The sequence below is a fragment of the Triplophysa rosa genome, linkage group LG23 (genome assembly GCF_024868665.1).
Source record: "Triplophysa rosa linkage group LG23, Trosa_1v2, whole genome shotgun sequence".
NCBI classification, from domain to species: Eukaryota; Metazoa; Chordata; class Actinopteri; order Cypriniformes; family Nemacheilidae; genus Triplophysa; species Triplophysa rosa.
Window position 1 is genome coordinate 6919524 of NC_079912.1, and position 13380 is coordinate 6932903.

Below are 13380 nucleotides of genomic sequence, written 5' to 3' on the forward strand. Positions count from 1 at the left end.
ATATTTGCATACGAGTCTTCCCAGAGTGCATTATCTGCGTCATAATGGACCCGTCTGGCTGGGTCTGAAGTCTAGTTTAGTAGACAAGTCATTATGCTTGCCAAATACCACAATGGCTTTCAGCGCCTTCCTCGATGGACACATCCGGAGCAACACAGCTCCACCCGTGACATCACAGGTCATTTGTGTAATTCACACAGCTCAGGTGGCAATTAGAAGCCAAGATGTTTTCATGCATAATGCACGCTCCCTGCGCACAGTTCACCTCACGCTCTACATCCAAACACAGTGTGTAACTTGGTAATGCTAATTATGATGATATGTGTAAAAGCTAGCGGCCTGGCATGAAACGTCCTCCCCACAGCTGACTAGCTACAGATCATCCGGGTTAAAAAATTACAGTTCGTAGCTATTTATTCTAGCCTTGTTCTGACAGAGTAATGATTTGAGGTCGTGTCTCGTGTGAGAGCGAGCGAGATGGGAATGTGACAGTGACGGAGGTAGCCTTGGTCATGGCAAGGCCAATATTTGTCTTCTTTGTGTCTTTGGCCCATTATTACTAGATAATGTGACTGCCAAACCATTTTGAGACGTGGCTGTTTCTCATGTCTCTCCTCTCATTTCTTTGTTCCTGCCCGGGGTCTGTGATCACTCTGAAGCAAAAGGAAAGAAGACTGGGAACAATCGATCTTCGTACGGCACAAAGACTCGTGTTTGAGACTGAGCGAGAACGTCCTCTTCCACATGTACATCAGCACATCGCCCTGCGGTGACGCCCGAGTCAACTCGCCGTACGAAATCACCTCCGATTGTAAGATCTTTCGTTTGTCTATTTCATCTCTTTCGCCCTCCGACTTTTCACATGATTCTATTCTCTTTAGCTGAGGTTTTATCAAAAATTTCTGATTCTTCTTATTGTGTTTATGAGCTTTGAAATGAGTTCTGTGTTAAAATGCTTTACAATATTTTTAAATATATATATACACACTGGCTCAAGAAGTTTCGGACAGTAAGGCAAATGTCATTGTACCAAATATCAAACTGAGTTTCATTTATTTCAAAGTGAGAACAAGCACGCTTTTTAAAGGGACAGTTTACCCCCTAAAATGAAAATTTCGACACTGTAAAAATATCCTGTAATATTCCTGCAGCTGGGGCGCCAGTGAAGTACAGTAAAACAACAGTTTTGTCACATAAAATAACATGTTGTTCATGTTTTTCCTGAAAATTTGATCTTTTTACCATATTTCAAAAATACACTTTAAAAAAGGTAATTTTCCTTCAGCTGGTTCACCAGTAAAATACAGTGAAGTAACTGTTTTGTCATGTAAAATTGCGTTTTTACGGTTTTCTTGTAAATTTGTCTTTCTGTAATATGATGTTTTCCTACCGTATTTCAAAAATAATAAAATCCTGTTAAAAAGATAATTTTCTGGCAGATGGAGCACCAGTAAAATACTGTTAAGTAACAGTTTTGTCATGTAAAAATATATTTTTTTATATTTTGTAAATTTGAAGTCTTTTTGTAGTTTGATTACGTATTTTAAAAAAGCGTGTAAAATCTGTAAAACAGCGGTAAAATAGCAGTTGTTAATACAGTATACGTGAAAAATCTGTAAAAAAAAATCTGAAAAATTTCGTTAAATAACAGTTTTGGTAACTAAACAACTCTGGCCCCTATTGGCTTCCATTGCATGGACACAAAACCACCGAGACATTTCTTAAAATATCTTCTTTTTTGGGTAAACTATTCATTTTAGCAAAAAGAAAAGTGTAGATCATATACAGTGTTAACAGAGACCGTATGTCTTCTCAGTCATAAACAGATGTCATTAATGCTCATCTGTAATACACGTTGTGCATATGTTGTCATTCTAGTGCACAGCAACAGACACTTGGTGAAGAAGTTTCACAGTCACCTACGAACAAAGATTGAATCAGGGGAGGGTACACTGCCTGTGAAGTGCACGGGTCCCGTACAGACGTGGGACGGAGTCCTTGAAGGACAACGGCTCATCACCATGTCTTGCACCGACAAGATTTCCAGGTCAGTAATGAAACGTTTCGCTCTAGAGTTCCTGTGCCAATAAAAGCTTTTCTTTGAGTAGACATTATAGACCTCGTGAATTTGCTTAACAAGCAAAGCAATTTCAAATGAAAGCAGGAGGTTTGGGCAGGTCATATAGAAGGGCTCATTACCTTTTTTAAACAGACAATAGGCTTTAGTTTTGTCACAGCTGTGAAGTATTATTTATAGACAGCTGCAAAAGGTATAAAGGGGAGGGAGGAGAGAGCATGCGATTGGTCAAAAAACTGAGTAGAGCAGGATGAGTCATCAATATTTTTGGTCTTGCAGGTTTTTTTCACCATAGTCATGCGACACATATCTGATGTTATCACCTGGTGTCTTAAGTGAAACTAAATATGTAGGACCACAAATGTATGTGTCAAGATATGGGATCAGTGCATTAAGCTCTGCAGACCAGCCAGAGGTGACATCGTGCCCTTTTTGAACATTTCCACACAGCACTGTGTGCTTTTGTAGGATAGCAGACCGACCGTCCCTATAGGATTTCTAAAGCATGAATGCTGGACAGTGTATTGATTTAAGGGTTTATCTTTATTAGAGGATTAGTTTTTATGAGGGCGAGTTAGCTCCGTTTAAACAGGGTGACTTTATAATGTCAGAGGGAAAGGTTGCAGTGATATTTGTCTTGAGAGTCATCCAAACCAATGCAGACCCTGATCTATGCAGATAGCGTTAGAACCGTCTCTGCTTAATGATGACTCCTGTATTAATCCTTAATTCATTAGCTTGTGGGACACGTCACAGTGGTAATCTTTGTCCTCATGGGTGACCTCAGCGTGTTGATTTGGGTTCAGTGGTGTAAAGTATTGGAGTAAATGTACTTAGTTACTGTACTTAAGTATCTTTTTGGCTACTTTGTAGTTGTACTGAGTATTAAAGATATTAGCAACTTTTACTCTCTACTTGACTACATTTTTGAACAAGTATATGTACTCTTTACTCCACTACATTTGTAATGACTAATGCAATTACACATTACATTTCACCTGGTACCCATCATTCTTTTGCGGCAGTTTATTTTTGATACAGAAGAATTAATATAGCCATTTACAAGGCATTGAAGGTACTATATCTTGTGGGTTTTGCTCTTACTTACTAAAACTTGTCAACATGGCTTCTTTATGTGAATAAAGAGTGCATTATCAATTAGGGTTAGGATAGGGTTATCAATGTCAATCGCTGGCGGTTTATGTGAAATGAGGACATGACAGCAGCTGATGATGAGGCCAAAACCAGCATGCCCAGTTTAAAAAGGCTTTGACTTTTTAATTGGACTTAACATTATTTTATTTATCCGTTATATTGAAGAAACCTTTTGAAAGAGTTTGGTTTATTATGATCACTTGAGCTTAAATGAGACTTGAGTGTTATGGTGTCCACCATGATTTGTTGCAATTTTGAGGTGTTCAGTCTTATTTTGATTTAAGAAAATAAATGCGATTGCTCTCCTCATGAATCAACTGTTTCTTGTTTTTCACTGACATGTCTCTTAAGTGTTGAGGACTAGAGCTGCTTTGAGCCTACATTCAGTATGAGTAAAATACTCAAGTACTGTTAAATTCAGATACTCTAAGACTTTTACTGAAGTCATTTTTGAATTGGTGACTTGTAACTTGTAATGGAGTAGTTTTCGCTGCAAGGTATCTGTACTTTTACTTAAGTATGGTTTTCAGGTACTCTTTACACCACTGTTTGGGTTTAACAGGTTGTAAAATTGAACATGAATTTAAAAGTGATCCTATTACTATCTTACAAAATACACATGAATATGAGTTCAGGTTCACATGAATGTCAGTTTTGGGGCACTTTTGACTACCCTTGTCATTTTTCCTACTATGGTAGTCAATGGTGGCCAAGAACTGTTTGGTTACAAGCATTCGTCCAAATATCTTTCTGAGAGTGTCTACACCGGACGTGTTGCGACACACTGCTTGTTCTAATGGGATTGTCACATCGCGCCGCATCCAGTGTGGACGCAATGTTAAATTATAATGGTTTCTAATGCGTCCTATTGTCTTTTGTCGCGTTGCATCGCGCCGCGTCCGGTGTAGACTTGGTGTCTCTGTGTTCATCAGAACAAATACAGATTTGGAACAACTCGAGGGTGAGTAAATGTAGACAGAATTTTTATTTTGGGGTGATCTGTCCCTTAAAGGTTAATCAAACAGAAAAAAAGGTTTAGATGCAGAAACACAAAGGGTGTATGTTTTGTACATTGGTGTACGCCTATAGACTGAACACATAATACCCATGACGTCGCCTTTTTTTTACAAATTTACATGTTTGTACCTGGAGAAAAAACTTGACCTTTAAACCTTTTTCAAAATCGTGATGAAAATGAATAAATAGCTATCCATTTTTAATTGAAAAGGTTTCGTGTAAACGCCCCCGGAGAGTCAGTGTAGTCTTGTTAGCTGTTGTTTTGTCCACCTCATGAATATAAAATGACCTACCCGTAAACAATTTACCTGTGTAGATGAATGTCAAGTTCAGCTTCCTCACTGCCATCTCTTGTTTGTTAAACTGTTATTTCCTCGCCAGCTGTTTTTTAGAGAAACTATGCAACTTAAAACAAAACCATAGAAACGCCATCTGTTGGTGGATCCCACAAGAGCAAACACGTCAACAGTTGTGTGCTAGATAGTGCCCCAGTTACATGCATGTAAATGCAAATACAATACATTTACATTCATGCATTTGCCAGATGATTTAATCCGAACCTTAAAGTTTACATTTTTCACAGTATCTTTGTTCCCTGGGATCACACTCACAATCTTCACACTGTTAACACAATGCTCTGAGCTAAAGTAACACTCAACACTTTACTTTCATACTTAGCTTTTTTACAAAACTTTCATATTATGACAAAAAACATGCAATATTTGTATTACATCATCCTCCACTTACTGTAAATTATATGAACCAAGATCACTAAAAATATTAGTAGAGATTGTTTAGTAGTCTTACATAATGTATGGCCATGCATGATGTGGCATTACTCGTGAAAATAATTGTACATCCTTTACTCTTGCTTCCTTTACTCATGTTTTAATATGTGTCACTATATATTCACTCCGAGCTTTGTTTGACTTCAGAATGACAGTGTAGTAGCTCTTAGTTTAACAGGTGATGAAAGTGGAGAAATGTTTGCCAAGACATGTTACGAGAGAGTGTGATTATGCCAGTTTCCGACATCGCTGCGGATTCGCACACATCTTCCTCGTTGACACACTGTCCACACCCTGTATGAAGGTGTGAATATCACTGCCCACAGATCAAACACACACACGAACACACACAGCTGTGTTTGAGTTTACTACCATATGTTTGATTTAATTACCATCATCAGTTTGTTTCTGTTTATTTATGTGCCGTTTGACAACGTGAGAATTGCATTTGTGAACATCTCTCATACAGTTACACATCGTCTGATGTCATGGAGAGGGTTACTGTAGTGAAATATATTTCCCCATGAGAGTACAGTGAAAAATATTTTTTTGCTGTTATGTTAATTGTCTTAATTCATAAACACATTGGAAATATACAGTAGATGATATGAAATTAGGCTTCATTCGCTTAATGCAAAATATTATATTTTATATTTATAATTATACCATGGTCTTTTTGAATACTGGATTCTGATTGGCTTGAAGGTGTGCATTAAAACCCTTTAACGCACAGGTAGCTCCAGTAAGTTTGATTACATTTGAAATTTAACTGACAAAATTATTTTCAACCTTCATTTTCACCTGTTTGATCTAAAATGTCACTGTAAACATCAATAAAAGATTTAACTTGGCAAATGACCATGGTATAAGCGGGATAATCCACAGCTAGCCGTGCGTTAAAGGATTTTAATGCACTTCGCAGAGGCAACCATCCTCCGCTTTGCGTTGGGTGGTTCTTGGCCTCCACGTCGTGCATTAAAACCCTTTATACCATGGTACAAGAAGTACAATAAATAAATAAATAATGAAAGGCCCAGTTGACTTAAAACATTTGTCCATAATAAAGTTCTTCATGCATCTGAAGAATTTATGAGCACTAGCTGGTGAATCCCACAGAATCTGCTTGTCTGTGTCATATTGGTCTTTTGGTTATTTGCCTAAAATAATCAGAATCAGAATCAGAATCAGAAGAGCTTTATTGCCAAGTGTGCTTGCACACACAAGGAATTTTCTTTGGTGTTGGAAGCTTCTAGTACAGACATTCAACACAATGACAATACAATATAATACGATTTACAGTCTAAAAGATTCTAAATTGTGCATATATAAAATAATATATATATAATAATAAAACATTTGGCTTTGAATCTTATTTTTAGCACCATTATGAATTTTACTAAGATTTGGTGAAAAGAAGGTTAATGCTAAAATGTTTTAATAGGTGTTTATGTTAAAAAAATGGATTTTTTTGTTTACATTGTAATGTATCATGGCAGGATTTGTGCTTTCTTTAATTTATGCTGAATTAATGAAAAACAAATATCTTACTGTAATTAGAATGCAATGAGAATCATCATTAATGAGAACTACACAAAAAACTCCGTTAAATGCCTGAACATATTAACGTAATGAGATGTCAGATGTTGAGGGAAATGTATAGATGCATCTAAATATAAATATAATTTATCCTCTAATGTCATTTTTATTATATAGGGATGGGATTTTTTTTAGACTTTTTTGGAATTTTGATTCTTCCTTCTTTTATAGTTCAAAACAGCTATATTTCTTACCACATGGCATCTATAAATGTATACTGGTTGATACATTTCTACCTGTTTATCATTTTCTTCGGTACATCATGCAGCGGCCGTACGTCAGGCTGAATGCAGCGACACACAAAGCGTCACACTGAGGTCAATCTCTCTCCCCACGACCATTAATTTGACCCATCAGATTGCATCGCCCAGGACCTCAAGGGTCTGATTCTATCTGGCCAGGTCATCGTGCGGAGTGAAAGTAATTACTTCTATAAAAAACACAGAATAAGACAGAAAAGAGCATCCAGGTCGCCTGGACATCCACTTCTTTTCCATTTTATATCCCAGTGAGTTATTTGACTCTTTTGTTGAGCCCACAACTCAGAGGCCGATGATCAAGGTCACCATCAAGAGCAGAGCGGAAAAGAGGTTTAAAGTCCTTATAGTCCCTTATAGACCCACTCCATTCATCTCCACTGTCCTCAACCAACTCTCCCTCTTTTTCATCCTCAGTCGCACTCATATTTTCATCAGTTCATCATGACCCCACATCATTATCTGTTATCCCTCCCTCGCTTCTTCACCGCCTCAGTTCGGCTACATCGGCTCACATCTGTGCTGTGATAATGGGACCCAATAATTGTCTGTCAATTTTTACGACTTTGGACTGTCTACCATCACAAAACATTGATTTTTGAAACATTTTCTTCATGTTCAGTGTTTTAAAGCTGATTTGATTTGTTTACATTTACGCATTTGGCAGACGCTTTAAGCGACTTACATTGCATTGTACTATACATTTGTTTTTTAAGTATATGCAATCCCTGGGATCAAACCCCTGACCTTGGCGTTGCCAGCACCATGCACTAACCACTGAGATGATTATGCTTATTATTATTATGTATTTATTATTGTCATTTTATTTATTTAATTATTTAATCCTATTATTAGTATCATTGTTTTATTTATTTATTACTATTATTATATTTAATTTGTTATTATTATTATTATTATTATTAGTAGTAGTAGTTCTATATTTTCACAAACACAATCTGATCTCTAACTATTTTAGGAGGTGCCTCATTCTTATGAATTTGTACGATCTTTTGTACAAACTTTTTATTATTTGCTTTCATGCTAGTGCCGGCTACTGCTGCTTTTTTCCAATAATTATTTTTTACAATCAACATTTTACAAATTTATACAAATACACCACATAAAATAGTTATGCATTCCAGAGAGATCAGGCTGATTTTTCTAAGGCATTTTTCTCACTTTCGCTGACGGTTTGATTAATTTGTGACCTAAGATCCAATAAATGCCGCTTATGATATTTGTGATTATTGTTGGAAGGCAGTAAGGTATGCCGAGCTGATTGAGTTGAGTGGATGTTTAATTAAGTTGATGACTGCTTTAATTGAAGGCATAAATGGAAAGCCTGTGAATATCATCGGTCATATTCCATTTGAGGTTTATGCAGATGAACGCATTACTTTAAATGGCCCAGCGTTTTACGACGCAGGAGGGGAGGGAGGAAGCCAAGAGCGAGCGAGTCCAGAAGGGGGTGTTAGGGAGGTTAGGAGGAGGGTACGAGAGGGAGACTCCCCACTTTACAATTCTACAGCAGCCAGATGGCTGTCTTTTCTTGCATGAGATTAAAAGATGTTTCTAATTCACAGCATTGCGTCGTGGGTAAATTAATATTGCAGGACCAAATTGTTTCTGTTTTGGCAGAATCTGAGTGCGAAAAAGTATAAAACTTAATTTGGTCTGTGCAAGAGACTAAGTGAGACCTCATAGATTGTTGCTCAGGTAAGCGGGTCCGTATTTGAGAAGAGCTGCCGGTGTTAATCGACTGCTTGCAAAAACTGTAATGGCTTATTATTAGTCATGAACAGAGATGAAGAGACAGAGAGAGGTGTCTGAAATCATTAACGGTGTGATAATAGGACATTAATTAAGCAAAAGAACAATGATGTAAAAATTTGCTGCATAATATTAGTAAACGATTGCGCTTTTTATAAATTCATTAGCTTGGGAGAGTGCTGGCCGAGGTTGAAAAGGAAATGTTTATTCCATCAAGTGAGATTATGCATTAGGAATTCAGGCTATGATCACAAGTTATTTTGTAATACGGTCATTTTCTCCTACAATTATCTTGTAATATTTTTGCTTTTATTCAGTATACATTTATTGACCTCACTGCATGCTTTCTTGACACACAAATAGCCTTTCAACACGAACAGTACACAAACTATTATTGTAAACAAACTATACGCAAATTATTTTGGTTATTCTAGTCTAATGTGGCTATATTGTCAATAAAGTGATACTCTGAAGCTTGAATGCAATTTTCTGTTCAGCATATATTACAACTTTGCAAATTATGTAACAAGTTTTGGGCACACCCACAGACTGTCACAGAATTTTTTTTCAAGTCTTTGCAAAGTGCTGACAGAAGATTAGGGGGTTAGGGATCGGGACATAACCTGTGTCTTATCCTACTGTGTGTCTGGAACATGCGCACAGATGACATTGCTACAGCTTTAACCAATCACTAACTTTCAGATTTACTCTCCCCAAACGCCACGTGACATCAGTGAAAGCTTAAACTTGCCTCTACTCTCTCCAGGTGGAATGTGCTTGGACTACAGGGGGCGCTGCTCAGTCACTTTGTGGAGCCGGTGTATCTGTACAGTCTGACAGTGGGCAGTCTGAGACACACGGGTCATTTGTCCCGGATGATGAACCACAGGATGGAGAGTGTCGGACCTCTGCCCACGTGCTACCGCCGCAGCCAGCCTTTACTCAGCGGTATGTCCTGTACAGATTTTCTTTTCACTGTGCTCATTATTTAGTCTCACCTATGCACAGGGGAGGTTATTTAAATCTGTTCTACTAAATGCGCAGCAACATTTAACTGTATAAATGCTCTGAGCTCTATAAGTTAACAAATAAAGACTTTTAGTAAGACATTTGGTAAGTTGACAATGCAGGATATAGGTGCTAAAAAGACCAGCAACATTGCTTATAGGTAACGCATATAATATGTGAGGCGCCAAACAGAATCTCAACAAAAACAACAACAAAGTTTCACACACTCTCCATTTTCCATTGTTTTCTCCATGTGCTCCAAGGGGTCCCATCCCAACCTCACCATTGGTTGAGCCATTATTGGGTCTATTTGAGCCTCTCAAAAAAGATTTCAAGTCCATTGGGTATCACTCGTGGTGCAACAATTACGCACTTTACCTTTAACCAGACTTTCTTTGTCAACCAACTAAAACCTCCTTGACGGTCACCAACTTGACCGTCAACAAACCAGCACAAATCAGTATAATACCACACTTTTCCTTTTATATATCATACGTGTTACCTATATAACAAGAAAAGTTCCTACACATGGCCATGAGCTATCCACTGCCCCAAGCTTTCAAACCTCACATTTCGCTTGTGCTCTAGTAGACATGACCTTAAGCAAAAATGTTGTCTTTTTTTCACTTTGTTATACTGTTCTCCTGAGCATCAGTGGGACTGACAGACTGCACTATTGGATCTACCCGTCCTCCAAATCAATCTCATCAAATACCTTATCACTGCCATTGAAGAGAACCAGATCCATTCACTCTTCCTCTCCCGCCCAATGGGCCGCACGTCTCCAGCACGGCCCCTTTCACCACCATTGATGAGCGGCTTTCTTTGTGTGGGCTCTCTTGTTGGGGAAAATGGGCTGGTTATTTTAAGCACCGCCATCATAAAGGCTGCAGAGTTCCCCAGAAGCTGTCGAGATCTCTTATCATAAGGGAAGCAAATGACCCCTTCAGTCAGGAAGCTAAAGCGAGGCTGTCCTTCAAACTGCAGGTCATACCTGAGCTAAACGCTTGGACGCTTTAGTGCAGCACTTACAGAGCATACAAAATGCCACTCTTAGCTTTTTGCAATAGCCATTTCGGAAATACGGCAATCAAATTTAGTGGCGTCCTGCATGAGATACTCTACATGATGGCAGAGATATGAAACAACATTACTGAGTGACAGTAAATGAAGTGCACTGGAAGGTCATTAAAAATCTGCTTCACCAAAAAAAGGATTGTATTTAGTTAGATATATTATTAGATAAATATGAAGAACAAAAGTTTTAAGGAAAAAAGACAAGCATGCTTAACCGAGCTGTGTCTGAAATAGCCCCCTACAGACAATTTTGCAAGACGTAAATGACTCCAGATGCACTTCCTATTTCATTATTTTTTACGCTACACAAGTGCTAGAACAAAATACAACCAACAGAACATTTTCAACTAAAATAATATATTAAAAGAACATCTTTAAGACTTACTGAATGTTAAATAAATAGAAAAACGGAAATGCTTTACGATTTTGGACACAGCCAAAGTGGAAGTGAAGTGAACTACTCCTTTAACACATTTAAAGGTCCAGTGTGTAATTTTAGGAGGATCTATTGAAAGAAATGCAATATAATATACATACCGTAACTATGTGTTCAGAGGTGTTTAAAGACCTTACGTAATGAAGCGTTTTATTTTTATTACCTCAGAATGAGCTATTTCTATCTACATACACCGCAGGTCCTCTTACATGGAATTCGCTTGTTGTTAATACAATATCCCTAAACAGACAAACTGCTCTACAGAGCGCGTTTCGTAAATACGTTATCTCCTTCGGCAAAGAAGCAAAAATGTTAGTTCTGTGTCAGCCGCCGTAGTGCTTCAAAAGGCAGGGGGAAGGGGTGGAGTGAGCCGTTGGTTGCAATTCTCAACCTCACTACTAGATGCTGCGAAATGTCATACACTGGACCTTTAAGCAGCAATACAGTATTTTTATTAGAGTATTAAACAGTATACAGTATTATTATATGGGAACAGAAGAGATGGCCTCAAGAGTGGACTCAGTCGTTGGTGTTACCCCTACCCAAGAAAGGTAACTCCAAGCAGTGCAAAAACTATAGGACAATAAGCCTGATGAGTCACCCCAGGGTCATTTTTAACCCACTGCAGAAGAACAAGCAGGATTTAGGGCAGGACGGAGTACAGTGGAACACATTTTCAACTGCAGGGTCCTCATAGAGAAACACCTGCAACACCAACGGGACCTGTTCCACAACTTTATTGACTCTAAAAAGGCATTCGATCGTGTCTGGCATGATGGCCTGTGGCATGTTCTCAGAGAATACAACACTGACGAAGGGCTTGGGCGTACCATCCAGGCACTATATGAACATTCCAATAGTGCAGTCCTCCTAAACAATCAGAGTGGGGAACTATTCCCAACCACCGTTGGCGTCAGACAAGGGTGTCTCCTCTCTCCAGTTCTGTTTAATCTTTTCCTTGAGAGAATCGTGCAGGAAACCCTCCAAGACCATCATTCCACCATTTCCATTGGTGGCAGACCTGTCTGCAACCTTCGCTTCTCAGATGACATTGACTTAATGGGGGGCAGTAACAGGGAGCTTCAAGATCTCACCAACAGACTCGTTGATAGAGCCAGGGCGTATGGCATGGAGGTGAGCTCTGAGAATTCGAAGACCGTGGCAAACAGCATGAAAAACATCAACACCAACATACCCATGAACGGAGTACCATTAGAAGAAGTGATCAGTTTTAAATACCTCGGAGCAACCCTCTCCAATGACAGCACTTGTACTGCAGCGATGGCCAAACTCGACCGGATGTGGAAGAGCAACATTAGTTTTCTAATTACTGGTTGTCTCCATCCTTTTATATGGCTGCGAGACTTGGACACTGATGGCTGAGACAGAAAGAAAACTCCAGGTTTTTGAGACCAAATGCCTGAGGAAGCTGCTTCGTATCTCCCATAGAGAACATTAAACAAACAACTTTGTGCGACGTGAGGTCATTAGACAAGTAGGCCCCCAGGAACCACTCCTCACCACAGTCAAAAGATGCAAGCTGAAGTGGTTTGGCCACATCACCCGGCATGATAGTCTGTGTAAGACAATCATGCAAGGCACGGTTGAAGGTAGACGCAAGTGTGGTCAGCAGCGAAAGAGCTGGTTTGACAACACCAAACAATGGACAGCCATGACCATGCGCGATCTGCTGACGACTGCTTCAGATCGGTTGGGAGGATGATGACTGCTACGACTGCCCTTATGTTTCCCCGACGACCATATAATCAAGGGACTATTCCCCACCACAGTACGCTGATGGACATAATACTGTCGAAAACAGCCTAACAGCGATTTGTTTGTCGTAGCTTCACACACTTGCAAAGCATTTCTAGAAAAGACACAAAACATTACACGCGTATCTGAACTGCAGCAATCACGTTTAGCGGCGTCCTGCGTAAAATTCTTGGCATGATGGATAGACAACAACACTGAGAGTGACAGTAAATGATGAAGACTGCTTGAGGGGAAATAAAAATTAAATGCCCTATTACAGACATAAAGGGATAGACCGAAGGAAACATACAAAATGACATTGTGATAAAGAGAGCGCATACAGTATGAGAAAGAAGCTGTTTGCATACGACACGAAAGGACACGTATGCTACTATAGCAGACAATCTGTTCCACCTGTTTGAACCCATGAAGAGAGAATCTGAG

General features: G+C 38.9%; 1 protein-coding gene across 3 annotated transcripts in view; it reads left to right on the forward strand.

Moving 5' to 3' along the window:
- Window positions 1-13380, forward strand: part of adarb2 (adenosine deaminase RNA specific B2 (inactive)) — a 153182-nt gene that overhangs the window by 131121 nt on the left and 8681 nt on the right. For all 3 annotated transcript variants that reach the window (XM_057323059.1, XM_057323062.1, XM_057323061.1), the window contains 3 exons: window positions 660-811; window positions 1879-2047; window positions 9427-9608. In XM_057323059.1, the coding sequence (XP_057179042.1) occupies window positions 660-811; window positions 1879-2047; window positions 9427-9608 (503 nt within the window). The remainder of the gene's footprint in view (window positions 1-659; window positions 812-1878; window positions 2048-9426; window positions 9609-13380) is intronic.